This window comes from Maylandia zebra, linkage group LG6, assembly GCF_041146795.1.
Source record: "Maylandia zebra isolate NMK-2024a linkage group LG6, Mzebra_GT3a, whole genome shotgun sequence".
Classification (NCBI taxonomy): Eukaryota; Metazoa; Chordata; class Actinopteri; order Cichliformes; family Cichlidae; genus Maylandia; species Maylandia zebra.
In genome coordinates this window covers 5,140,822-5,168,689 of record NC_135172.1, presented here as the reverse complement: position 1 = coordinate 5,168,689, position 27,868 = coordinate 5,140,822, and the positions used below count along the sequence as shown (strand labels likewise).

Genomic DNA, 27,868 nt, shown 5'->3' with positions numbered 1-27,868 from the left:
GCAGCTTACAGTCACCCTATTTCACTTGCTAATCAAATGTAATAGGGTGACCGCACTGTCTGAATCTGTGGGATGAAGCCAACAATAAGACACACAACCTTATGTAAAAAGTGGCACTCTGTCAGAAGATTGAATAAACTTGCTCTTAAGTGGGTCTTCATCATCAGATATCTGGGACTGTGCCACATGGAACTCGTTGTCTTTCCAGCATCTCATTAGATAAGAGCTATAAGATAGGTACTGGTGACAAGACTCCAGTAAGAATATGAACCCAGTTCTTATTTTACTGTTTCTGTTTAATGAATGCTCTTTTTAAACTCTCCTAGTTTGCAGACAGTAATTTGAAATCTTCTTTCGTATTTTGTTAGCTATATGTGAGTAAGGCTTACAAACCCTTCCTCGAAGCAGATACTGTGAAGTCCCAGTATCTGGATAATTACACTTTGTTTGTAACTCTTAAGTGTAGACTGTGTGCTTTAATAAGTAGTTTAAGAGCTACATCTCTCATTTTAGAGACCCAAAGGTAATTGGACAAACTAACAGAATTTTTAATAAAATGACTGAATGACAATCTTTTGCAGTCAATAACTGAAAGAACTGGAGAACATGTGGATATCCCTAAACTCTGCGTTTCATCTTTGAGGTGAAATAACAACAACCTATGTTTACATTCTCCTGACAAGGACCTCTTGTGATCACTGCCAGGAGCGAAGACAAACGCAGTAAGACGCTTTGACCAAGTTTGACATGAAAGACTACTTTGTGTTCCAGCATAGGTCCAACACATGCTTAGTTTTACCTCTATTTTGGTCTGAACCAACTGCTGAGATAAATATAGGGAATCATTGTTCTTTGTTTCAGAGAACCTGTTGTCCATGCCTGGCACATATCTGTCAGGGGTTCTTCCAGAAGGAGTGCCATGGGGTGGCACTGGTCCCCTAATGTCACCCACCTGGTGTACTGTTCATCTCAGCAAATATTGTTCTTTGTACATACTGTTTATTTTCAGTATATTATTGGTATTAGTTATTAATTTGCAGATTTCAAGATATAAATCATATGATGCTGTATTATTACATAGCATTAATGATTGAAATCATCTGCAGGTGCAACATTAAAATCATATATGTATTAATGAGTCAATAATTATGATCCAGTAATATGATTTTGATAAGGGATATTTTGCATAATGACTACTTTTAATTTTGGTACTTCAAGTCTATTTTGGCGCAAAAACTTTTGCACAGTTTGCTACTTCATAAATAAAAGGGTAATCCATCTTCATGAGAGCATAAGGAGCGTGAAATTGTTTCCTAGTGTTTCTGCATACATTTCCACACTGCTTTTTTTTTTTTTTTTTTATTAAATATTCTGATAACCTGTGAAAATCTACTAAAAGCAACTTTAATAGATTCGGGCTTACAACAACCTCTTTATGAAAATATTGAGGGCGTTTCTATTTGTCTTTGAAATCCATTTAAGAGCTGTACTAATGTCTAGGGGGGGAAGGGGAAAAACATGTGTAGCCTGTAGGCTATTTGTATATTTCCCTCGTCCCCTTATGAAGACGGAAAACCAAAAATCAGTTGTTCAGATGTGAGGCTGGATAGGCCAACTCTGTGATATTAAGATGCTGTCGTCGAATTTATGGTTCTCATCATAAAGTGATATTATGGGCTGAGCGGAGGAGGAGCGGGTGGGGCCTGGCTCGGAACAGAGAGGCAGACTGTGGTCACTGACCGGAGACTCTGCTGGCTTTTATTCTACTGAAATCAGACCGCATGTCTGACCCAGGGGTCCGCCTGCTGCCCGGAGCAAACTGCACGCATTTCTTCAACATATTTAACGGACGCTGCGTTGGCGAAGGGGAGGAGGAGGAGGATGAAAACATCGCCTGATATATTTTTTTTTAACGTTTTCGCTCATAGCCTATTTATGGGAGGCAGCAGCGGCTTGGTCCTTTCTTTATTATAGGAGCGAGATCTATGCGGTTAGCTATGTGAAGAGCAGATCGCCTAGCAATTCTCGTTTCGTGATCCTGACGAACAATTATGAACAACGCTCAAGATATGTCGCCCGATTTTGTGTTGATGCGCCTGGTTTCCGTGGCCGAGGATGACCGCTTGGACGCAGAAAACGGGAATCTGCCGCCGGGAGGAGTGGTGGCAGGGCTGGGGAAGGAGGTCCTGGCTCACAGCGGCGTCAAAGCGGGTTTGGATATAAGCCGAGATCCAACGGAGGGCCTCCAGCATCCCAGCAGCCACCTGAACAAAGCACAGCCGAGCACCGAGGGCACGGCTGCACCTGACTCTGGGGTGACGGAGAGCCGAGCCACACTGTCCGCGCCTCCGCCGCCGCAGAGCTCCATGGAGGCCCAGGGGTTTGACTTCGCTCCCAGCCCCGGCCTACGGCCTCAGTTGCTAGTCTTCTCCAATATAATGCGGAACGGAGAGGGGATTTTGGAATTAGACCGTCGGAATCAGCCGAGGGATGCTCTGGATCAGAGCCCGGGATCTGGCTGCTCCAGCCCAGCGGTCAATAACAACACTCTGAGTGTCAGAGAGGTTCAGCAGCAGCAGCAGAACCTGCTAGACCGGACATGGGGAGCGCATTCGCCAGCCTCTGTGGAGATGCAGGGAGCGGCTGAGCTATGCCACCGGCATCGACTCATCGCCACTACGCCAGAGTGGCCCGTGTTGACGGAGAGATCTAACCCTCTCACCGTGATTGACTCTAAATGGGGATGCGCCACCAGGGACAGGGAAGGAGCCGTGTTTGAGCTGGCCCGGCGGTTCGGGGAGCTTGGGGTTGGCGCGGTACCCAAAATGCTGTTCAAAGCAGGCGAGCTCCCACACTGTTCGTGTCAGAGTGCACATAGGCCGGCAGGAGGGGGAGTAGAGCCCGGCGATGACCCAACAGAGACTAGCGACGCATTGTTGGTGCTGGAAGGGCTGGGGAACGGGGACGTTGACGGTTTGGACATGGACGAGTGTCCGGAGGATGAGGCAGATGATGAAAACGGACGCCGGGAGTTTTTACTCAACAGGAAAAGGGAAATAGTTCAGAAAATGTCCGGGGCTTTCTCCATCAGCAGTTTTCAAGTGGAACTGAGGAGGCAGGTGGAGGAGACGGCGACAGAAGCAGCGGCTGCGGCGCACATTGCCACGCAGGTGTGCAGCCTCCACGGGAACTTATCCGGCCGGCTCTCGCAGGTAAGCTGTGGGAATACAGAGGTTGTCACGCATGCTTCAGCCAAGTCATCGTCGACTACCCCGGCCCAGAGCTCGCCCTGGGCCACAAGCCCGAACCTGAGCCAGGCATCGACACCCAGAAGGCGGCCGGAGCGGTGCGCCAGTGCGCCCCGGACTCCCACGGGCAGGGCCACGGGCGGGGAAAAGATGCTCAAAGTTCCAGGGAAGTCAAAAAAGGGCTCGTTAAAGATCAGACTGAGCAAATTGTTCCGGACTAAAAGCTGCAGCGGCTCCAGTCACCTTTTGGACAAAAGGCCCTCAGTGACTTATTCAGTATCTTCTGCCGGGAGTCTGGTGGACATGGCGTGTGCAGCGGGTGCTGAGCAGGATGCAGACAAGTAAGAAATCCTAAACAGATCTTCTGTCAGGGTCAGAACAAGTAAACATAGCAAGTTAAAAACATAAAAGCTGTCTTAATACATGTAGGTCAGAGACTTTTTAAAAAGTCTAACCTAACATACGAAATAGGAAGTCCATTATTAAATTTCGGCCAGTGAAACATCCTAACCTTTTCTGTAAGCTGAACATTGATTTCCAGAGGCTTGAACTCTCTCATCTGCCAGATCTTTCTTTTAGAACTTTTTGGTGCTACATGTTATTAGATGCTGAGATTTTGTTCTAACCTTTCTGGCTTGTCACCCTCTATTGTCTTCACAGCTAAGTCATTATTCACAGCAGCACACTGAAGGCAGGCTATGATTAAAAAACATAGCTTTAGAAGTCTTTAGTGCTGGAGCTAAGAGCATCAAACAGAAAATGCAAAAAGAGAGAGAGATAGAGCTGCAGGACCCACACACTATTAAAGCTAAGCAGAGACTGCACTAATACTTCTTCTGCAATCTAATTCTCTTCTCATAATTCTTCTTCTTCTTCTTCTTCTTCTTCTTCTTCTTCTTCTTCTTCTTCTTCTTCTTCTTCTTCTTCTTCTTCTTCTTCTTCAGCCACAGCCAGCCCAGACTGACCAGGGCCCACAGTGCCTTTTCCCCAGCCTCCCTCTCTGCCTCCCTCTCAACTTTCACTGGTAAGGGTTGCTTTGGCTTTGGTTTTGATTCTCTCACAGCTTTGTGCTCAGAGAGGAAAACCCCTCTGATATCCATCACCCAAACCTTCTGATAAGCTTGTAAGTAATCAACATAATAGTATAACTGTTAATTTGAGAAAGAAATGTATGAATTCTGAATGTACTCCTTTTTCCAAAAAAAAAAGAAAAAAAAAAGAAGAAAGAAGCCACAACCACGTCAAAATATTCAGTTTATTGTCACATAAAAGCGACAAAACGGAGGAATGTTGTGTCAAGCTCCTGGCACATCCAACAATAACCTGAGCAGAGGTGTGATTTAACAGAGTCAGTGACTGTACACATGAGGAGCCTTTAAGAATCAGAATCAGAATCAGAATACTTTATTGATCCCTGGGGGAAATTATTTTTTGTTAAGATATTAAGTTTTATTTTTTTCACCAGAAAAGAGGAGCAGATATACTCTTTGCTGCAATAATTACACAACTTCAGCTCCATTTGGCAAACCATTCATACTTTGAATCGAAGCACATGTTGTTTAAGCTGGTAATTAACCTTAAAATCTACTTTAGGCTTTGGGGCTGATAAAACTAAACAATGGATGTTTAAAGGGAACATATTATGCTCATTTCCAGCTCTATATTTTTATTCTTGGATGTTACTTGGGAGGTTTTAAACAATCCTTTTTCATCTTGCACTGAGTGTTGGTGCAACTCATAAGACAAGCTGTTTTAGCACCTACACCTTTATTAAGAACAATCTTGTTTTAAGCCACTTTTCTTCTGATTGGCTACTGCTCATTAGAAAGGAGTTTTAATTAGCAAGTGGGTGGGGCTTGAGTGAAAATGGTCTCTTTTGATCATTTAAATGGAAACAAAAAACAGTATAATACGATCAATATTGTTTTCAGTGATTGAAGTTAAAAAACATTCAGCAGAAATAACAAAATTAAAAATTTTTAAAATTTTAAAAATTCTTCATGTCTGCTTTTACTATCTTTGACGTTAATTTGTAGTAACTAATTCACATAACCCCTTCTCTCTCTGTACATATCTGAAATTTTCACATTGAATCCCATCACAAAAATATAATCCTCCTCCAAAACAGGGTCCTGTTTCTGAAAGATGAAATGATGTAACGTGACAGTCTGAAGATTAATTTAAAGCTGAGTCTGGAGTTTGTTTTAGAACTTTTTCGGGGAATATTTTTCTTAATAAAATCACACATACCTGTCAAACATATCCAGTCTGTCACCCAAAACACATAAGAAGAACAATCTTATGTTACAATGGTGGAACACTTCCACATGTTAGTAAAAATGTTAGCTTGATGCCAAAGCCAGGCAGTCCAAGGATACACTGGAAGACACTTCCAGTCTCATTTCTATCCAAGAAGCTGATGCAAGAAGCCAAGATTAGCACAAATGTATAACACGAAAAGCCCTATAAAGTCTATGATTTCCATCCTATATGCACAGTTAGCAAGTCATAAGAATAAAATTAGACAGTTTTTATCTTTCTTTCACCCTTTTAACTTTTTTTGGACAAACATTGCAAGATAAGAGAAACAAGTAAGCACATTTCACTCCAAATGACAAACTTCTTTGAATTACTGATCCAAACTCATTAATTCCCACTGCAGATGTAAAATGTTCACAAATGTAGTTTTATTTTATCAACTTGTAAATAAGTCCAAAAAACAGCTGGCCCTGCGTTTTTACGCACAAGTTATTTAGACAGGAGTAAGTAGTGCACTTGTAGTAGTGCAGATTAAGCCACATATAATAATAATAATAATAATAATAATAATAATAATGGATTGCATTTATATAGCGCTTTTCGGTGCCCTTAAAGTGCTTTACAATTCCACTAATCATTCACTCTCACATTCACATACTGGTGGAGGCTACAGTTGTAGCCACAGCTGCCCTGGGGCAGACTGACAGAAGCGAGTGCTGTAGAAAACATTTGGGGCAGTAGAATGTGAAACTGAGTCAACATGAACCTGATATAAAGTACTTTTATGTTACGTCTTGAGATTAGATATTAAGTATGGCGAGTGTTTACAACTATAAATATTGAAGTAGATCCTATAACGCTGGAGAGTATAGTGAGACCAAATGTTGTTAAAGTTACCTGCTGTGTTCTTTTTTCCATGCTTCAGATAATGATGTAATTGTATATAAAAGTAATATCTGTGGCTACAAATCTCAGTCTTCAAAAAGATCTAATGGTCAGTTTCATTCAGTTTTTTTTTCTACTTTTGGAGCTTTATGATGTCAGTGAGACCCCAACATGGTCATCTCACAATTTACCAAAACACTACATGCTAAAACTGCAACTGGTGCAGTAGATAAAAGCTGATTTAACACAAAGGTAAAAAGGGAGAGAAGGTTTGTGGCTCATAAGGCAAAACTTGATTCAGCACCTATGGCGGCCTCTGACGTTCCCTCTATGCAGTCTCCCACATTACTCACAGACTGAGAATTTTTGGAGTTTGTGAGCACAAGCTTCACAACCTCCAATTAGACCAAAACATTAAAGCTGCACCCAGCATTGCTTCATGTTGCAGAGTTTGTGAGGATGATTCGTTTGAAATCTTGGGGACTTTCAAAACCCTGAAGCCGTGCCCATGGCTTGCTCATGTTTACCAGCCCAGCCTGTATGTGATGTTTCACAACCAAAAAGCGAGCTAAAGCGATGTTGGTGGCTGAGACTGGATGTGGGCAAGTCCAGCTTTTTCTGCTCTTGAGGGTTTGGCTCTTAACCCTTTGATTTTGTTTCTTTCGCTGCCAGCAACCATGCCCTACTGCAGGGTTTGACTTCGGTAAACATTGAATGTGCAGCATTTCAATTAGCTGAGATGGGATATTCTCCTTTATTGTAGTGATTTAGGCTGATTAGCTGGGTGTAATTTTCCATAAACATCCTGCCTGATGCAGCTTTAATGGCATGCTGCAGCACAGACAAAACAACACACAGTTACAGGTTCACAAAGCACAGCCCCTTTCACTGTCTTACCGTCTGCTCACTTTCCTCTTTCTCTCAATTTCTTCTTATCTTTTCTTCCTCCTGTGTTCAGGTGAGACCGTTTCTCTAGTGGATGTGGATATTTCACGGCGAGGGGCGAATACGCCACACCCACACCCACCTACACCTCCACCCCCTCCTCGTCGAAGTCTCAGTCTCTTAGGTACTTTTCTCTACTTCCTGTCAGTTTCTGTTTCTCTTCTCATCTTCTTCCAATAGTAGTAGTTCACTTACAGTATCCATGAAGTATAAAGCCCATAAAAAAACAAACCTTTGTAAGCTTTTGGTTTCAGAGAGCTTCACTGCAGCTGGGCTATAGCTCAGATGGAATTGAAGCCCAGGCAGTTTCTCTTAATATTTCTGTCTTGCTTAGTAGTTTTGGTTACCGCCGGACATTTCTGGAAACTCAGACACAGACGAATTTTTATAATCTGCTGTAATCTGATTGTGGAAGCTTTTGAAAGGTCAACAGCAATCTACAGATTTAATTTGAAATCTGGATGCAGTGACTCAATCGATAGCAAAGAAGAGGGAAAAACATTTAGTCTTCCTGTTTGTCTATTTTTACTTCCACTGACTTTGTTTTTTTGGTAATACAGTTTGTAATGACTGGTAGATGATGTTTTCTACTGCTGCGAGGTGAACTAAACAAAAAAAAACAACAACACATAAATAAGAGGATACATATATATATATTATATGTATATACAGTGGGGCAAAAAAGTATTTAGTCAGCCACCGATTGTGCAAGTTCCCCCACTTAAAATGATGACAGAGGTCAGTAATTTGCACCAGAGGTACACTTCAACTGTGAGAGACAGAATGTGAAAAAAGAATCCATGAATCCACATGGTAGGATTTGTAAAGAATTTATTCGTAAATTAGGGTGGAAAATAAGTATTTGGTCACCTCAAACAAGGAAAATCTCTGGCTCTCACAGACCTGTAACGTCTTCTGTAAGAAGCTTTTCTGTCCCCCACTCGTTACCTGTATGAATGGCACCTGTTTGAACTCATCATCTGTATAAAAGACACCTGTCCACAGCCTCAAACAGTCAGACTCCAAACTCCGCCATGGCCAAGACCAAAGAGCTTTCGAAGGACACCAGGAAAAGTATTGTAGACCTGCACCAGACTGGGAAGAGTGAATCTACAATAGGCAAGCAGCTTGGTGTGAAAAAACCAACTGTGGGAGCAATCATCAGAAAATGGAAGACATACAAGACCACTGATAATCTCCCTCGATCTGGGGCTCCACGCAAGATCTCATCCCGTGGGGTCAAAATGATCTAGCCTTAGGACCCTTACTGGATACAGACGCCCCAGGGGCCATGTATCGTGAGATTTTGAGCCAAAACCTCCTTCCATCAGTGAGAACTTTGAAGATGAAACGAGGCTGGGTCTTCCAACATGACAATGATCCAAAACACACCGCCCGGGCAACAAAGGAGTGGCTCCGTAAGAAGCATTTGAAAGTCCTGGAGTGGCCTAGCCAGTCTCCAGACCTCAACCCCATAGAAAATCTGTGGCGGGAGTTGAAAGTCCGTGTTGCTCGGCGACAGCCCCAAAACATCACTGCTCTCGAGAAGATCTGCATGGAGGAATGGGCCAAAATACCAGCTACTGTGTGTGCAAACCTGGTAAAGACCTATAGTAAACGTTTGACCTCTGTTATTGCCAACAAAGGTTATGTTACAAAGTATTGAGTTGTATTTTTGTTATTGACCAAATACTTATTTTCCACCCTGATTTACGAATAAATTCTTTACAAATCCTACCATGTGGATTCATGGATTTTTTTTCCACATTCTGTCTCTCACAGTTGAAGTGTACCTCTGGTGCAAATTACTGACCTCTGTCATCATTTTAGGTGGGGGAACTTGCACAATCAGTGGCTGACTAAATACTTTTTTGCCCCACTGTGTGTGTATATGTGTGTATGTGTGTGTGTGTATATATATATATTAGGGGTGCAACGATACACAAAATTCACGGTTCGGTTCGGTTCGATACTTTGGTGTCACGGTTCGATATTTTTTCGATACAAAAAAAAAATGTTCATGCCTTTTTAATTTGTCATTTATTAAAATTATAAATATATATTTTAACACAAAAGTACAGTTTTTAAATTTAACCCTAACCCTTGTGCGCGTTGTTTTTTAGCTCGTCATATTGCAGCCACAGAAATTCTTTTGTCCATGAAACCATAAAGCTGCACTTTCTTTTTGCCTTATAGTCTGATTTGTCATAACTTCTCCGTTTTGTGGTAAGCTTTTCTTTGGCTGTCACTTCTTCACCCTGACCTGTCTTATTTGGCTCAGCAGAACTAAAATATATATCTGTCTGTGAAGGTTCTCAATCATCCAGGTCATCGTAGTGAAATATATATCCTGCCGCACTCACATAAGCTCAGCGATTCTCTGCGCGATCAACCTCTCACATGTTTAAGCTGCGGGAGATTTCACTTGTCATGTTTGCATAGTAAGCTAACAATTAATAAGACGATGTCAGAGGAATTGGTGCACAAATTATCATCACTCACAGATCAGTGCTGTCGCTCTCTATACACAGTTCGCGCGATTGCAAAGTGAAAGCAAAAAAACAAGCGCAAATTCAAACGCAATTTCAATATGTCACATATTGACAGTGGCTCACCCAATGACATAATTACCCAGCTACATTTCTGAAAGAATGCAAAAGCATTGACATATATTTTTCCTTCCTACAATAGCCCGACAGGCAGGGCAGAGATAGCCCCGGGACGTCGGGCTAGCGATATTGCGAGCCCTGTATCTGATTGAGGAATCACTCATCTTTGGAAAAGAGAGTTTATTACAGAGAAATGTCTCTTTCCAAAATAAAAGCTATACTATCCGCTTCTTCTGGGCTATATTCTCAGCAGCATAAGGAGAATCATGTGCTAACAGCTGTCTAAATGACTCGGCTAAAGTTTGTAGCATGCATGCTTGTTTTTGTCTTTGCACTAGGATGATGTCGGTGTAAATGTGCAGTCATATTCGTTGTGTTCCCACTAGTGCTTTCAGGTTAATCTCGTTGAAATAACCTTAACGCCACAACACGGCAAATCTCCGTTAACGAGCTACCCTATACAGAGGGGCTAGACGGCCAACACGTTAACGAGCTAACTGCGCTAACACACTAGCTCCCACCCATGTAATTGAGCATTGCATGGCACATCCAACATACTGTTTTACTTTAGTCCATGACTCGCTTACCTTCAGGGTCATACGTCACATGAAAACCAAAATAATTCCAAACGCCAGATCTGAATGAGGGTGGGGAGGTCCACTTCTGTCTCGCTAGCTTGCCCTGCGCTCTTCCTTCTGACCATGCTGTCTGTGTTGAGTGCTCAGTGAATCTGCGTTCGACTACTCCGCCTAGGCTGCACTCTCGAGCCTAGGCGGAGTAGTCAAATGCAGATTCACTGAGCGCTCAACACAGACAGCATGGTCAGAAGGAAAGTTGATAAAATAAATTACAAATTTTGTATTGTTCTTTTTTTTTTCTCCCCTTTGGTTTTCTTTCTTTCTCTCCCCCTCTTTCTTTCATTCTTTCCCCCTGTCCTATCCCACAGTCATGTCTGTCCCGTTTGCAACTGAAAATAAAATAAATTCATAATTATAATAAAGGTCAATCAAATGGACCAATATGATGATCCACTTAAAATAAATCCTCTTGGCATCTTTCTTGGCCTCAAGACAACAATTCTGATGGCTATAGATCCAAACAGATCTATAGCCATGTAGTACTGCCTCAGTACTACATGGAAGCTCCTGTCAGGCATCATATCGGCTAAGATGAACAGGCACATGGGTCAATACATGAGCGGGACACAGAAAGGAATTGGCAAGAATACCAGAGGCGCAAAACACCAGCTACTGGTAGACAGAACAATCAGCTGAGACTGCAAGACCAGACTGACCAACCTGTGCACTGCCTGGATTGATTACAAGAAGGCCTATGACTCAATGCCCCACAGCTGGATACTGGAATGCCTAGAATTGTACAAGATCAATGGGACCCTAAGAGCCTTCATCAGGAACTCAATGGGGATGTGGCGTACAACACTAGAGGCCAACTCCAAGCCCATAGCACAAGTTACCATCAAGTGCGGGATCTACCAAGGAGATACTCTGTCCCCACTGCTGTTCTGCATAGGCCTGATCCCCCTCAGTGAGATCAAAGAGAGGGAAGGTAGTCAGAACTGAGGGGATTGAACTACCAGAAGGCAACATTGCAGACATAGAGGACAGTTACAAGTACTTGGGGATCCCGCAGGTGAATGGGAACCATGAAGAGGCCGCTAGAAAAGCTGCAACCACCAAGTACCTGCAGAGGGTCAGGCAAGTCCTGAGGAGTCAGCTGAATGGTAAGAACAAGATCCGGGCCATCAACACGTACGCCCTACCCGTGATCAGGTACCCTGCTGGGGTAATAGGCTGGCCAAAGGAGGAGATAGAAGCCACTGACATAAAGACAAGAAAGCTCCTTACCATGCATGGAGGGTTTCACCCCAAGTCCAGCACCCTGAGGCTGTACGCTAAGCGGAAGGAAGGGGGCCGGGGACTGGTGAGTGTCAGCACCACAGTCCAGGATGAGACAATGAACATCCAAGAATACATTGGGAAGATGGCCCCAACTGACCAAGTGCTCAGTGAATACCTCAGGCAGCAGAAACCCAAGAAAGAGGAGGGAGACGAGGAACCATCATGGAAGGACAGGCCCCTGCACGGTATGTACCACCGGCAGATAGAGGAGGTGGCTGATATCCAGAAATCCTACCAGTGGCTGGACAAAGCTGGACTGAAAGACAGCACAGAGGCACTAATCATGGCAGCACAAGAACAAGCTCTGAGTACAAGATCCATAGAGGCTGGGGTCTATCACACCAGGCAAGACCCCAGGTGCAGGCTGTGTAAAGATGCCCCAGAGACAATCCAGCACATAACAGCAGGGTGCAAGATGCTAGCAGGCAAGGCATACATGTAACGCCATAACCAAGTGGCCGGCATAGTGTACAGGAACATCTGTGCCGAGTATAACCTGGAAGTCCCGAGGTCAAAATGGGAGACGCCCCCAAGGGTGGTGGAGAATGACCAAGCTAAGATCCTGTGGGACTTCCAGATACAGACGGACAAAATGGTGGTGGCTAACCAACCGGACATAGTGGTGGTAGACAAACAGAAGAAGACGGCTGTAGTGATCGATGTAGCGGTTCCGAATGACAGCAATATCAGGAAGAAGGAACACGAGAAGCTGGAGAAATACCAAGGGCTCAGAGAAGAGCTCGCGAGGATGTGGAGGGTGAAGGTAACGGTGGTCCCCGTGGTAATCGGAGCACTAGGTGCGGTGACTCCCAAGCTAGGCGAGTGGCTCCAGCATATCCCGGGAATAACATCGGAGATCTCTGTCCAGAAGAGCGCAGTCCTGGGAACAGCTAAGATACTGCGCAGGACCCTCAAGCTCCCAGGCCTCTGGTAGAGGACCCGAGCTTGAAGGATAAACCGCCCGCAGGGGCGTGCTGGGTGTTATATATATATATATATATATGTATATATATATATATATATATATATATATATATATATATATATATAACGAAGGCGGTCGCACTTTTCTCCTCTCCTCCTCCTCTCCCTTATCTTCCCTGCTTAGCCTCTTATGTCCTTGTCTAGTCTTGTGTTTTTTGTGTTACTTTTCCCTGGAACACTCTCTCACAGTCTGTTCTCTAAAACCTAAAAGAGGAATTATGGATTGGATCAACTGGTCCCTAAATGCAATTGACACCCCTTTCTCAACGAGAAGTCTGGGCTCGGGTGAGCCTGAGTGCTGAAGATATCTACCTATTCGGAACCATGGTAACAGGGTTCTGATCGGAGCTGGCTTGGCCCTGACTTATCGAAGAATTAAGAAAGCAGAACCGGCTGTTCAAACCCCCACAAAGCTGCCCGCTGGGATTGAAACGATGGGAAGAGGCGTGAGTTTCTCAAAATGGGCTCATTGAGTCAGCACGGATAAGATCTTGGTGAGGCTACGGCTGCTGTGAATAGAACAAGACCTCTGAGTGCCAACTGGATTACATCTGGAGGGGCTCGCTCGGAATAACATCTCTGAGCGCAAATTGGATTACATCTTGGGGAGGCTCACTGTGGTCGTGAGTTCTCAGAATCGGCTCTTTGAGCACAAGAATGACAACATCACAGAGGCAAGTTTGATAACATCATGGAGAAGCTCATGGCTCTCCAACGCAAGATTGAGAGACCAGTGTTGGACTGTTAAAACAGCTTTGAAATTCACATGAGCTGTTCGCACTAAAGTAAAAAGCACCATCACTTCATACGGACACCCTTTCGGCGCTGGGCAGGATGGCTGCTGTGTTTGAGTCGGATTACTCCTCACTCCCCACCCGACCCTGTGGCTTGTCACGGGATCCATAATGTTGTGCTGTGGGCATTTATGCGCTTTTTTGTGCAGAGGAGTTTTTTTGTTTCCTGTTCTCATGCTGTCCTCCCAGGAGCCCAGTAGAGTAGAGGTCTCTTTTTTTCCTCTTGTACTTTCCCATTGTAGTGTATATTTCAGTGTTTTTCTGTAACGCTACCGATCTCCGACCTGTATCCCCATGTGATGTCTGTGTTGTGTGTGTAAGGTCAGGAGGGGGGTCCTATTTCACCGCAGGGCAACCTGCACGTGGCGAATAAAGCCTTGATTGATTGATTGATTGATATATTAGAATACAAATAAATAATGGAAAAGAATATACATTACACACACCAGAAGTAAATGGACATTTTATTAAATAATGCCTGCACTTATTTTTAATACCCTTTTTTGCATTTGTTTGCATATTAATTTATGTATTTTTTTGATTTAATAGTTTTTAGACAACCTAGCAGGATGTGTTAGGTTTGATTACACTCATAGGATTTGGATAAATGCGTGGTTGTTTTTGGTCTTTATGTGTAATACTTGTCAATTATAAAGGTGGTAAAGTTTCATTTCCGAGCTTGAGACTTTCTGTCGATGGTGCTGACAAAACCTCCTTCCTTCCTTCACCTTTCCTAACACCTTTTCTTTTTTCCTCTTCCTCACTCTTTCTTCTTCTCTCGGTTGTTCCTCTCTCCTTCCTCCCTACTGTCTTCATTTACCTCCTTTGCCTTCCTCCCTTCCTTCCTGCGCTTCTTCCAGACGACATAGCCGGGCCCCAGCCTGGGCCTTTCCTAGTGAGCGTCATGGGCGCCTCTCTGCAGTCTCTTCCTCTGCCTCTCCCTCCTCCTCCTCCTCCTTCCCACACTACCATCCAGCACAGTCTCAGCCTCAATGGTAAGATCTGTCCCGAGGGATGATGGGAATTGTGGTCAGAGATTAGTGACTTCCCGCTCTCATTATAATCAGCTAATGTGCGTCAGTTAGTAGTATAGACATGTTTATGTTAAAAATGCTTCATCTGGCACCTTTAACATCTCTCATATAGATGCTTTCCTACGGGCCCTTCCTCATTCCAACCCATCATCAGCTGATGGTCCACCCCCCATCAGACAGGCCCCACCCCCCATGCTGTGTGCCCTGCGGCGGTCGGAAGCCAGCAACTTCACCGCCAGTCTGAGAGAACTGGAGAAGGTAAGATGATATTGATGTATCTTCTCATTGTATGGTCAACTATACAAAGTGTAACTTCCTATAAATCCATAAAATGTACAAGGTCTTCTGTTTTTTGGGATGGCTTTACAATCTGTTTATGTAGAGGTTATTTCCAAAGGTTATTGATCAGAGAAAAGAAAAGCATAACTAAGAATGCTTCTCTGTTTTTTTTTTTTTGTTTTTTTTTTTTTGGGGGGGGGTTCTTTGTTTTTTATTGGGGGGCTGGGGGTTCAACCTGCAGTGCGGCTGGTACTGGGGTCCCATGAATTGGGAGGATGCGGAGATGAAGCTGAAGGGTAAACCAGACGGATCCTTCCTGGTTCGTGACAGTTCAGACCCTCGGTACATCCTGAGCCTCAGCTTCAGATCACAGGGAGTCACACACCACACTCGCATGGAGCACTACAGAGGTGAGAAACACACACACACACACACACACACACACACACACACACACACACACACACACACACACACACACACACACACACACACACACACACACACACGTCTCAGATGGGATTATTTATGAACTTAACAGAGGCAATTTTCTAGAGTAATCCACTGAACTAGATAAAGAAAAACATCCTCCTAACATGACCATTCTACACTAGCAGTGATGCTACACTATAAACCAGCTTATTAGTCAATTTAAATGGACAAAGCGAGGCTGCAGTGCTGCGTATGTAGTCAGCTATATATTCACGGTTTCAATGATGCTTCAGGCGACAGAACAAACTGTTTTTTCAGTCTTATCTTAATTAATTAGAATCTACATTGTTTATTATAAACTGACCATTCTGCTGTATTTATCACATCTTCCCAGCTTGCAAGGTTAAGATAGATTTTGCTTTGACGATACTTGTACCAGTCCTTTTCTAAGATTATTAATGTGCATTGTTTCCATGTAGTATGGTGTTAGCTTTTCCTGTGAGGGAATCATTGCATTCAAAAATATTTCGGCGATGTCACTGGACAAAGATTTTCTGTGTATCTGATATGAAAGTGACATTAAGATATTCAGACTGATAGCTGGTGTCATGTGCCATGTGTTGTGTTTTAGTTTTTTGATGTCATTATCTTTCTAGTAAGACTTATTATTATTCAGTTCTGGTTCTTATTTAGTTTTTATAGAGTTTATAGATTATGGGTAGCATTAGGATAGAGCTCAGAGGTCTGGGTAAGTTGTACTGGACTGAATTTACAGGCTTATTCTGTTAGAGAGTTTGCCCTCCTTCCTTTTCTGTCTGTGTGTTTCTTTTTCTGTGGACAGTCATAGTAGGTTCAGACTATGAGGGGTTCAGACTTTTAAGGTTTTGGAGGTAAAGATTTATCTTTGCATTCTGACCAATCTCATATTTGTCAGCATGAAATTGATAAAAGAAGAGTATCAAGTAATGTTGAAGTGCAAACACTTTACATCATTAAATCCAATAAAGGATCTAATCCTCATGGTGCTCCTCAGTTGGCAAATATTCCATATATATAGGGCTACAAAACCTTGTAGAAGATAAAGTATAAGTCTCGCAAGTTACAACTGTATTAAGAGGTTGATTCACAGTTATGTCAAGTTATTCTTATTCTTCTTATTCTTACTATAAATCTAAAATGAAAGATAGAGCTTCAAAAAACACACAAACACCCACTCACACAGTCCCATATGATGGTTATTCAACATCTCAGGCGTGTAACGCGGATATTTGTGAGCACATATTACCACAATGAGTCACGTAAGACCTTCATGCACACACGCAAGCTAAGTATGATACACAAATGTGCACATCAAACTGTACTCTATATTCCACTTTAGCCACTCTTCACTTAGTGCGAAGTGTATTTAGAAAGAGCTGCCAAACAAAAGCAGTTTTCATGCTATTCATACGCTGCAGGTGAGCATAGGCATAGAGAAGGATCTTGATGCAACATGTTAATAAATGTTAATGTGTCAAAAATTTCATCATTAAAGATGAAGATGTTTATCTAGACTTTGATTTATTGCCACACTCGTGATTGCCAGACAAACACAGCAGGTTCCAAACAACACCTTATGCATTAGAGAGCCAAGTATAGCATACAAAGTGCACAAGCTATACAGTTTGAGTCTAAAAATGAGATGTGGAACCGAAAGCAAATAACAAAAAAAGGTCAGACTGTTCACACAGATACATTTGTGGAATAAAAGCACAAAAAACGTAATGTTTGCCTCTGGAGAAAATACTTTGGCACGATTTTACTCAAGTTTGCACTTATAGAACTTTGTTGTGTAAAGTATCTTATGTAAAGCAACATAAGATATGATAATAATAATAATAATGATAATAATAATAATACATTTTATTTGAAAGCACCTTTCAGAACACTCAAGGACACTGTACACAGTAGAATAAAAAAAGCAGCATAAAAGTATAGGACATAAAACAAATTTACAATAGCAGAGTGGAGAGGTTATGTGGGATAAGCTATTTTGAACAAGTGAGTTTTGAGTTGGGACTTAAAGAGAGAGTGAAGGAAGAGAAATTTTTAAATCAGGAGGTAGAGAATTCCAGAGTCGTGGAGCAGAGCAGCTGAAAGCCCTGCTCCCCATGGTGGCAAGAAGAGGGGAGGGGACGGAGAGAGAAAGGGAAGAAGAGGATCTAAGACATCGAGATGGGGCGGTGATCTGAACCAGATCAGAGAGATATGGAGGAGAAAGATGATGAATAGCCTTAAATGTGTACAAGAGTATTTTGAAATTGATACGATATTTGACCAATGAAGCTGCTGCAGGACAGGAGTGATGTGGTGGACAGAAGGGGTCCTGGTGATGATACGGGCAGCAGAGTTCTGGACGCGTTGGAGCTTGTGGATGGATGTTTGAGTAAGACCAAAAAGAAGTGAATTACAATAATCAATCCGGGAAGTAACAAGGCTGTGGACAAGAATGGCAGTGGCATGTGGGGTGAGAAAAGGACGGAGACGATTAATGTTGCGCAATTGAAAATATGCAGACCAAGTGACGTTATTAATGTTTGAATTGAAAGATAGAGTACTGTCGAGGATGACACCCAAGCTTTTCACAGAGGAAGAAACGAAGACCGGCGAGTTATTAATAGTAACAGAGAAACTGTTGGTTCTGGATAATGTAGATTTAGTGCCGACCAAGAGGAGCTCGGATTTATTACTATTGAGTTTGAGAAAATTAGAAGAGAACCATGAATTTAGTTCGGCTAAGCAGAGGGTGAGGGAGGATGGGGGAAGAGCAGAATCAGGTTTAGTGGACAGATAAAGCTGGGTTTCATCGGCAGAACAGTGAAACTGGATATTGTATTTACGGAAAATGTGTCCAAGCGGAAGAAGGTAGATAATGAAAAGAAGGGGCCCAGGACAGATCCCTGGGGTACGCCAGTGGTCAGAGGAAAGGGCTGAGAAGTGAATGATTTGAGTTGAATAAACTGAGTGTGATCAGACAGGTATGATTTAAACCAGGCTAGTGGAGTATGGGAGAGACCGATAGAGGCTAACCTACTGAGGAGAATGGAGTGAGAAATAGTGTCGAAAGCAGCGCTCAGATCGAGGAGAATAAGAATGGAAAGTAAACCAGAGTCAGCTGCCATAAGAAGATCATTGGTTAATTTTATAAGTGCTGTTTCAATGCTGGACTGGAACTGTTCATACAGATTATTATTAGTTAAATGTGAGTGGAGTTGTGTGGCAACTATTTTCTCAAGAATTTTTGAAAGGAATGGTAGATTGGAAATAGGATGAAAATTCTCAAAATTATTGGGATCTAGACCAGTTTTTTTTTCAATATTGGGGTGATGGCAGCAATTTTGAGGGAGGCAGGAACAGTTCCAGTGGTAAGTGAAGAGCAGATGATAGCAGATATGAGGGGAAGCAAAGAAGGTAGACATGCCTTAACCAAAACTTTAGGAATGGCATCTAGCTGACAAGTAGAAGGCTTTGACTTACAGATGAGATGAAGTCAGTTTCATCATATCAGCAATTTTATTGGTCCCCGTGGGGGGATTTGTTTTGGATTCCAAACTGTAGTTTGCAATAAATTAACAGAGTAAAAACAGACTGTACCTGACTCAACCCAGCAGACAAAATCAGCAACATTAAAAAGGCTAATGTCTCTTTATACAAAACTCGGGAAGCACTGTATGCAAAAATCTGAGTTCGATAAAAGTGTCATTGTATATTTGGCATTTTTTTTAATATAAATGAGACAAATCTTCATATAATTGACTGAGCTATTAGCACCATTTCAGTAGATAAGCTACAGACCTACAGGGAGTGCAGAATTATTAGGCAAGTTGTATTTTTGAGGAATAATTTTATTATTGAACAACAACCATGTTCTCAATGAACCCAAAAAACTCATTAATATCAAAGCTGAATGTTTTTGGAAGTAGTTTTTAGTTTGTTTTTAGTTTTAGCTATTTTAGGGGGATATCTGTGTGTGCAGGTGACTATTACTGTGCATAATTATTAGGCAACTTAACAAAAAACAAATATATACCCATTTCAATTATTTATTTTTACCAGTGACACCAATATAACATCTCCACATTCACAAATATACATTTCTGACATTCAAAAACAAAACAAAAACAAATCAGCGACCAATATAGCCACCTTTCTTTGCAAGGACACTCAAAAGCCTGCCATCCATGGATTCTGTCAGTGTTTTGATCTGTTCACCATCAACATTGCGTGCAGCAGCAACCACAGCCTCCCAGACACTGTTCAGAGAGGTGTACTGTTTTCCCTCCTTGTAAATCTCACATTTGATGATGGACCACAGGTTCTCAATGGGGTTCAGATCAGGTGAACAAGGAGGCCATGTCATTAGTTTTTCTTCTTTTATACCCTTTCTTGCCAGCCACGCTGTGGAGTACTTGGACGCGTGTGATGGAGCATTGTCCTGCATGAAAATCATGTTTTTCTTGAAGGATGCAGACTTCTTCCTGTACCACTGCTTGAAGGTGTCTTCCAGAAACTGGCAGTAGGACTGGGAGTTGAGCTTGACTCCATCCTCAACCCGAAAAGGCCCCACAAGCTCATCTTTGATGATACCAGCCCAAACCAGTACTCCACCTCCACCTTGCTGGCGTCTGAGTGGGACTGGAGCTCTCTGCCCTTTACCAATCCAGCCACGGGCCCATCCATCTGGCCCATCAAGACTCACTCTCATTTCATCAGTCCATAAAACCTTAGAAAAACCAGTCTTGAGATATTTCTTGGCCCAGTCTTGACGTTTCAGCTTGTGTGTCTTGTTCAGTGGTGGTCGTCTTTCAGCCTTTCTTACCTTGGCCATGTCTCTGAGTATTGCACACCTTGTGCTTTGGGCACTCCAGTGATGTTGCAGCTCTGAAATATGGCCAAACTGGTGGCAAGTGGCATCTTGGCAGCTGCACGCTTGACTTTTCTCAGTTCATGGGCAGTTATTTTGCGCCTTGGTTTTTCCACACGCTTCTTGCGACCCTGTTGACTATTTTGAATGAAACGCTTGATTGTTCGATGATCACGCTTCAGAAGCTTTGCAATTTTGAGACTGCTGCATCCCTCTGCAAGATATCTCACTATTTTTGACTTTTCTGAGCCTGTCAAGTCCTTCTTTTGACCCATTTTGCCAAAGGAAAGGACGTTGCCTAATAATTATGCACACCTGATATAGGGTGTTGATGTCATTAGACCACACCCCTTCTCATTACAGAGATGCACATCCCCTAATATGCTTAATTGGTAGTAGGCTTTCAAGCCTATACAGCTTGGAGTAAGACAACATGCATGAAGAGGATGATGTGGACAAAATACTCATTTGCCTAATAATTCTGCACTCCCTGTACATACAGACTTACATACAGTAATATAGCAATCTGTCTACAGTAAACATATAGACAGATCTGAAAACATTATGTGTAAGCAGACAGGCCTGTACAGATCGAGCAAATTGAAACCAAAACTCATGAAGCATGAATAACTCACATGGCGCCACATGCACACGCCTCACATGTGTGACAAACTAACAAGGTGACTTGTACAAAGATGAATGTGTGACTGGTCACATACTCCAGTACGCACGCTCCCATGCAGATGTTCATAACTGGGGCTGTACATTAATGAGTCACTATTACATGGCCACAGCATCATGGCTGAAAACACATTCATTATACAGATATGCAGCCTTCACTGACACAACATGTTCGCATCAGTACAATCTTGTTTGCATGAATGCATCATGACCCAGCATGAACTGAGGGCAGAAAGGCTTCAAGAGAAAGAACCACTGTGAAGTCAACAGGAAGTCGAATCACTCATAGCATTTGTCTGTTCACATATTGGCTGTTTGTAAATTATTTTTATTCAGTATTATGTAATTATGAACTGCTCTAAAGTAATTTCTACCTTAATATTTCTTTTTGTCACGTGTCTGCGGCAGCAGACCCTGTATTTATTTAAGAGGACTCAAACGCAAACGCTTGAGGCAGGAAATATGAGAAACAAAGGCAAAATAACACAGAGATAAACTAACCAAAAACCTAAAGTGGGGAAAAACTAAACAAAGATCTAAACACAGAGAGCGTGGGAAAACCACAGACCATGAACACGGCAAGGAGAGCAGACACGGGTAGACGAACAGACGACCTGACAAGGAACAAAGGAAGACAGGACTTCAATACACAGAGGGGCAATGAGGGAAGTGGAAACACCTGGAGAACACAGCTGATACAAATGAACATGACACCACAGGGGAAGCAAAACTAAACATACTGAACATGGAGCTCAAGACTATCTAGAGGTCAAATGACCCAGAACCATGACACTTTCTTTTTTTTTAAACTTGCCAGCTGTATTACTATGCAGCATGAGGCCTGCGTATCCCTGTGATCAGAGGCTCATATGCACAACAGTGTGACAGCTGTAATGCTTGCTAGCTGCATGCCCTTTTTTGGTAGTAGAAAGTAAACAACTCCTGCATGAAACTGTTTACGAAAAGGCTTCTGGATTTTCTGAGCAACTTTGTCATGATTTCTGCAATGGTGCTGAGTGTGTTAACTGTGCTTTCTGGCCCCTCGTGCTCCACAAAGCTCTACTAAACTGGGCACCTCACATCAAAGCCATCTAAAAGGATAAATAGCGCTTCAAGCCAGTAGAAATGTATGTGAAAGTGATTTAGTGGTGAACTTTACCTTTAAAGTTGCATTATTTCCAGGGCCTAAAGAGCATGATTTACATCTTAAAGCTGCACAGGCTGATGGAAATTTCCTGTTGTGTAGCTTTATTTTTTGTTCTCTTTAGTCTCTTTAGAACTATCCAGGAACAGTTTCATCTCAGTTGCATTTATAAAAACGTTACTCATGTGGGTACGATTTATAGATATTGAAAAAGTACACATGATACAGTACATACAGGAAACTATTCCTCTTTTATTGCCTGCAGGGACGTTCAGTTTGTGGTGTCACCCGAAGTTTGAGGACCGCTGTCACTCTGTGGTGGAGTTCATCGAGCGAGCCATCATGCACTCCAAAAATGGGAAATTCCTCTACTTCCTCCGCTCCAGAGTCCCAGGTGAAACAACACAGGCTTTATATCAACACCCAGCTCCAACTGATCAAAAAAACATTTGAATCACCCCTTAGTGAGAAGTGCCTGAGAGACCGGGAGGAGAGGAGAGAATAGCTATATATGTACCATTTTTATGTCTACATTCAGGTTTTGCATCATGCTCATGTGAAGGTATCTGGTCATTTATGTCTTACAGTAAATTTACACTAGTTTGTGTATACTATAGTGTAACTGTATGCTATTGTATCCTTTGCATCCACCTGTGCGATTTATACACATATCATTGAGCCGTGAGCAGATTTACCCCTGATGAGAATCATGCCGACACAGATGTGATGCATGTGGACCTCAGGCCAACCTATATCGCACAATTCACTGTAGTTTACTGCATCACACCTAAATGACAATAAGTAAGGTAGCATCTTCTGATTGGGAAATATATCTGTGCAAAATGTTATCAGACATAACTGAGTCAGATTGAAACGAATCTTTTACTGTTATATTTATATTAAACTAAATCTTGAGCTAGAAATACTCACCGAGCACCAATTTCCTGTGGATTGCTCCTCTACTAGTCTAGCAAATACTTTATTTACACCTGTCTGAATAATCTTTGCTAAACATGACAGAATCAGGCTGCTTAGAGAGCCTATAGTCTATACATTCACATGCATCAAATGTGTGAGGAGTCTTGTAGTAACGGACCAGCTGCATCTGCTTCTACCATGGGCTGTAGGGAGCTTTATATTGAATTTCAGCTCATTGCTTCCCTGTACAGCTACAACTCTACTGTTTTATTTAATTCCTATTCCCACGATAATATAATTTTCAGCCAGAGCAAAAGCTCCAAAAATCTATTGCTTTTAGCAGCTAAAGAGACAGGTACTTCCCTCAGGCGTCTGTAGAGACCAAAAATGGAGCTAAAAGAGCGCGAATACTTGACTCACATGCAACAGGTTAGTTGAAAGCATCGCTCCACAGAAATGATCTTCATTTGTGAGTTGTGTCGAAGTGGTCTGAGGTTGAAGCGGTGGATGCCTATGCTGATAGAGAAGTGTATGTACAATCAATCCCTGTAATCCAGAAGTTTATACTTCACATTGCTCTAAGCACTGAGTTTCACACAGTTTGATCTACTTCTGTGTCTGCGTGATGCCAGTGAGATCAGATATCCTGTTTACTAAGAGAAGCTGACTTAAAGGGGAAGAGCCGAAGGAGAGTTGGATGAACTGATACACCATCCCAAAGCCATGAAAGTACACAATAAATAAGAATTAACTGTAAATAAAATGAAAATGCTGCTCTAGTAGATTCCAAGAATAAAATTATGAAGCTGGAAACCAGCATCTCTTTTAAGAAAAGTCCTGCAAGTCTCAAAACAAATAAAACTATGTTTTTGTAAGAATTTTTGGCCATTAAGCTACAGGCACAACAGTTGACAAGAGGACACAAAGTCTGTGAAGGACGCCTACATGTTAGTCACTGGGCCACCAGAGTGCCCAAAGCAAAATTGGGAAAGGGCAAATTAAAATGTTTCACTGAGTAAAATGTTTCTTTCTGTCCCAGGACTACCTCCCACTCCGGTTCAGCTGCTGTATCCTGTGTCTCGCTTCAGCAACGTGAAGTCACTTCAACATCTGTGTCGCTTTTGCATCCGACAAATAGTCCGCATCGACCACATCCAAGAGCTTCCACTGCCCAGGTACTCAGTTTCAACTGGGAAATATACTTGCTGAAATATACAGGAGTGGAAAGCCAGCATCCTGAACAATGCTGCTGTTTTCCAAGGTGTTGGAACGGTTTTAACAGACTCTTTATTGATGGGTTTTCACTTATAGCTCTTACTGAGGTTTTAACCTAGCAACCTCCAACCACATGATTCAGGTAGAGAAAAAGGCGGTACATTTTGTTTTTCATAAAAACAGTATGTGTTAGCATAGTTTCATTGGTATCCAACCAAAAGCTGAGATATTTTGAAAAATCCTGGGTTGGTTTTCATTTATTCTTTGTGCTGATGTTTAAAACTTTTGTGTCTTCTGTTCTGTTTCTTTATCTCTACATTCAGTAATCCAGCTTTTGATTTTGATACTGATTTTTTGCCTGTATTTTCACCTCTTTCCAGACCGCTGATCTCCTACCTGAGTAAGTTTTATTACTATGACCCTGAGGAGGAGATGTACCTGTCAATCAAGAGCATCCGGAGGGTAGTGGGAGTAGGGCAGGAGGCCGAGTCGCAGACGTAGCAGCAGAGCTCTTCTCAGCTCGAGTGAGTTAGTTCATCAACAGCATGCTGTTGATTTCTAGAGTGGTAAATAGTACTGTTCTAATCCAACGATGTTTTGATCCTGTGACTGAGATGCTCAGGTGAAATCTTAATATAAAGCATTAATATACATAGTTTTACCCTCATCTCCAGGTTTTGCTGTGGAGGACTGTACTGTCTGTACTGGTCTACCAGTCTTCCAGCATCGGCCATTCAGAGTCCCTGGAAATCTGTGTGTCCAATGTGACTGGGATGGATCCTCCTATGTGTGGATTTGGACTAATGAGAGGAATGATGTGTGCTTGCAGTTGAATCGTGGTGCATATGCAGTGGACTCAGTGACTTCTGAGGAGGGACTGTAGAGATACGCTCACCTGAAAACATGTCGACAGGCACAAAAACAGAGCCTGAATTATGAACTCAATTTCCTGAACCTGTTGAAATGGACTTTTAAAACACAATGCACTGGTCAATTTGTACAACTGTTGTTTGCTGCCATTTCCTTGTTTTTCCTTCCATTTTGTCAAAAAAAGGGATTTTGGATTAAAAGATGTCCTCAGTGCTGGTATACACACAGAGGCAGGGCCACAGAGGCCTGTCAAATCATTTGGTGTCTTCATCATCTGAAACTGAACCCCAAAAGTTGGACCCTATGAATCAGCTAAAAAACGTTTTTTGCTTTTTTAAAATCCCGTGAGTAAATTTCTTCATTTTATTTAAACTCATCTAATGTTATATGACACAATTTGAGGAACTCCTCAAGTTGTATAAGTTGTATATGGAATATATTAAGAGTATTGACTGTGGCTTTCACTTGCAGCAACCAGCACTGGTTATTTTCACTATTATACATTAATCAGTGTGCCAGCTATTTTTTAAAAGTGGCAATAGGCATTTTTCGCTATAACCCAACTTTCTAAACTGGACTCCTTGTTTTTAAAAAACAAACAAACACCCACTTCTATTGGGTAAATAGCTAGCCAACTGTTGTTACTTTATGTGAACCTACTATGAGCTTTGAGTGCTAAAACCCATTGAGTTTATTCTGAGATACAAGCTGTTTTGCTTTAAGTCTTCTTTGTCTTTGGCCTCTCAACAATATAGGCACAATATGATACTGTCTGCGATTTCATCTGCGGTAGCTACCAGGAAACCAAAAGTGCTATCCTCATTTTGTTTGTGTTGGCAAGCCTATGGTCCCCAGAGATTTACCTGTTGGTAGTCAGAGCTGCTGAGTGTAAGTGTTGCTTATGAGCAACCATTTAGAAGGCAGCTGGTATGCTTATTCTATAGGCATTTCAATATATAGTCATCACTGGATGTTTGTAGGGATTTTTTTGTGACGTTTTGTGTCATATTGTTAAAAATATCTATTTAATTGAAATAAGAACATGGTAGACACTATTTTGATCTTCTTAAAACAGCATCCTAAACTAATCTGGGTCCACATACTGGCCACCTTGTTAGGTACCCCTGTTTAACTGCCCATTAAGACATATCTAATCAGCCAATCACATAGCAGCAACTCGAATGAATTGAGGCATATAGACATGGTCATTATCACCTGCTGAAGTTTAAACTGAGCATCAGAATGGGGGAAAAATGTGATTTCTTTGTTGGTGCCAGACAGGCCATCTCTCACACAACTATCTCTAGGTCTAGGTCTATCTCACAGCCCATTGTTCCTTCAGTGGAGCTAGTTTCAGTCATTATGCAAATGTACTGTTTATAAGATTGGGGAAACCTGCAGTCTGCTGAGACTGAAGAAGTCACTTGGACGAGTGACGAAACATTTCTCCCACTGAAAACGTCCAGATGAACAGAATTAACTTTTGGGGAACTATCTCTAGGGTTCACAGAAAAAAAGGAAAGAGAAAATATCCAGTGAGCTGCTATAAATGCCTTTTTGATGCCAGAGGTTAGAGGAAATTGCCATTCTGCTTTAAAGTTGCTCCAATAGTCATGTTTTACAATATAGGTATGCAGAGGGAAATTGCTCTGAATGCACAACACGCTGAACCTTGAGAAGCTGGGTGTCACTCCTGTCTAAAAACAGCAAACTGAGGCTACAATTTGCATTCGTCTACCAAAAATGGAAAGATTGGAAAAATGTTCCCTGGTCTGAATTTTTGCTGCAACAGTTGAATGACGAGGGTCAAAATGTGGTGTAAGCAGTATAAAAGCATAGATCCATCCCGTCTTGTAGTCACGGTTCAGCCTGGGGGAGGTGATGTAATAGTCTGAGATATGTTTCCTTAGCACACTTTGGGCCCCTTGGTATCAATGAGCATCTATTAAATTACATAGGCTACCTGATTATTGTTGCTGACCATGTCAATCCTTTTGTGACCATGGTGTACCATGCACACCATATCAGAAAGCTCAGAGCATCTCAAACGGATTTTCTGAACGTGAAAATTAGTTGACTGCGCTCAAATGCCCTCCAATCCTTTTGGATTTGCAGCATAAATGTGAAGCTGACAAATATGCAGCAACTGTGTGATGTTATGGGCCAAAATCTCTGAGGAATGTTTGCCAGCCCCTTCTTTAATCTGTGCCACGAAGAATTAAGACAGTTCTAGAGGCAAAAAGGGTCCAACCTGGTGCTAGCAATGTTTAGCTAAAAAGTGGCTGCTATATGTATAAAGTTTTTCAGAAAACATTCAGAGTCAATTTATGCTTGGTGCGGAGGAAATGTTTTGCTTTTAGAGGTATGCAGTCTTAGGCTGTTCTCCTCTAATAGGTAAAAACAAAAAGCGTTTATATTGCCCACTAAATACTTGACAGATTTTTCAGAGTATAAAATATCACATAATAGTAAACACATTATTCCCTAAGCGCCCCCCCAAAAATACAATAAAATGTCTAATGCCATAAAATTGGTTGTTTTTGTTGCTGTAATTTAAATCACAGAGAAATGACCCCCACAGGTGCTGGCTTATAGCAGTTTCTGCTATGCTCTGGGTTCTGTTGATTCATGTTTTTGCCTTGTCTTCTGCCAAGAATGCCTAAAACATATAGAGTTATTATCTTTATTTTTGATTACTGAGCCACGATGTAAAGAGACAGCCATTACTACAGTTCATTAAGTAAATGAA

The 27,868-nt window shown here is 42.1% G+C and overlaps 1 protein-coding gene across 3 annotated transcripts; it reads left to right on the top strand.

Annotated features, from left to right (window-relative positions):
* Positions 1-1,425: 1,425 nt before the first annotated feature.
* socs7 (suppressor of cytokine signaling 7) lies at positions 1,426-27,868 on the top strand. 3 transcript variants are annotated; one of them, XM_024802670.2, is made up of 10 exons: positions 1,426-3,589; positions 4,193-4,272; positions 7,351-7,461; positions 14,504-14,638; positions 14,790-14,935; positions 15,198-15,366; positions 22,382-22,510; positions 24,074-24,209; positions 24,630-24,773; positions 24,924-27,868. In XM_024802670.2, the coding sequence occupies exons 1-9, from the start codon at positions 2,052-2,054 to the stop codon at positions 24,748-24,750; spliced, it is 2,565 nt and encodes an 854-aa protein (XP_024658438.1). In that variant the 5' UTR covers positions 1,426-2,051; the 3' UTR covers positions 24,751-24,773; positions 24,924-27,868. The 3 variants fall into 3 exon arrangements, with proteins under 3 accessions (XP_024658438.1, XP_076740669.1, XP_024658439.1); XM_024802671.2 differs by lacking the exon at positions 14,504-14,638 and having other exon boundaries at positions 1,427-3,589; XM_076884554.1 differs by lacking the exons at positions 7,351-7,461; positions 14,504-14,638.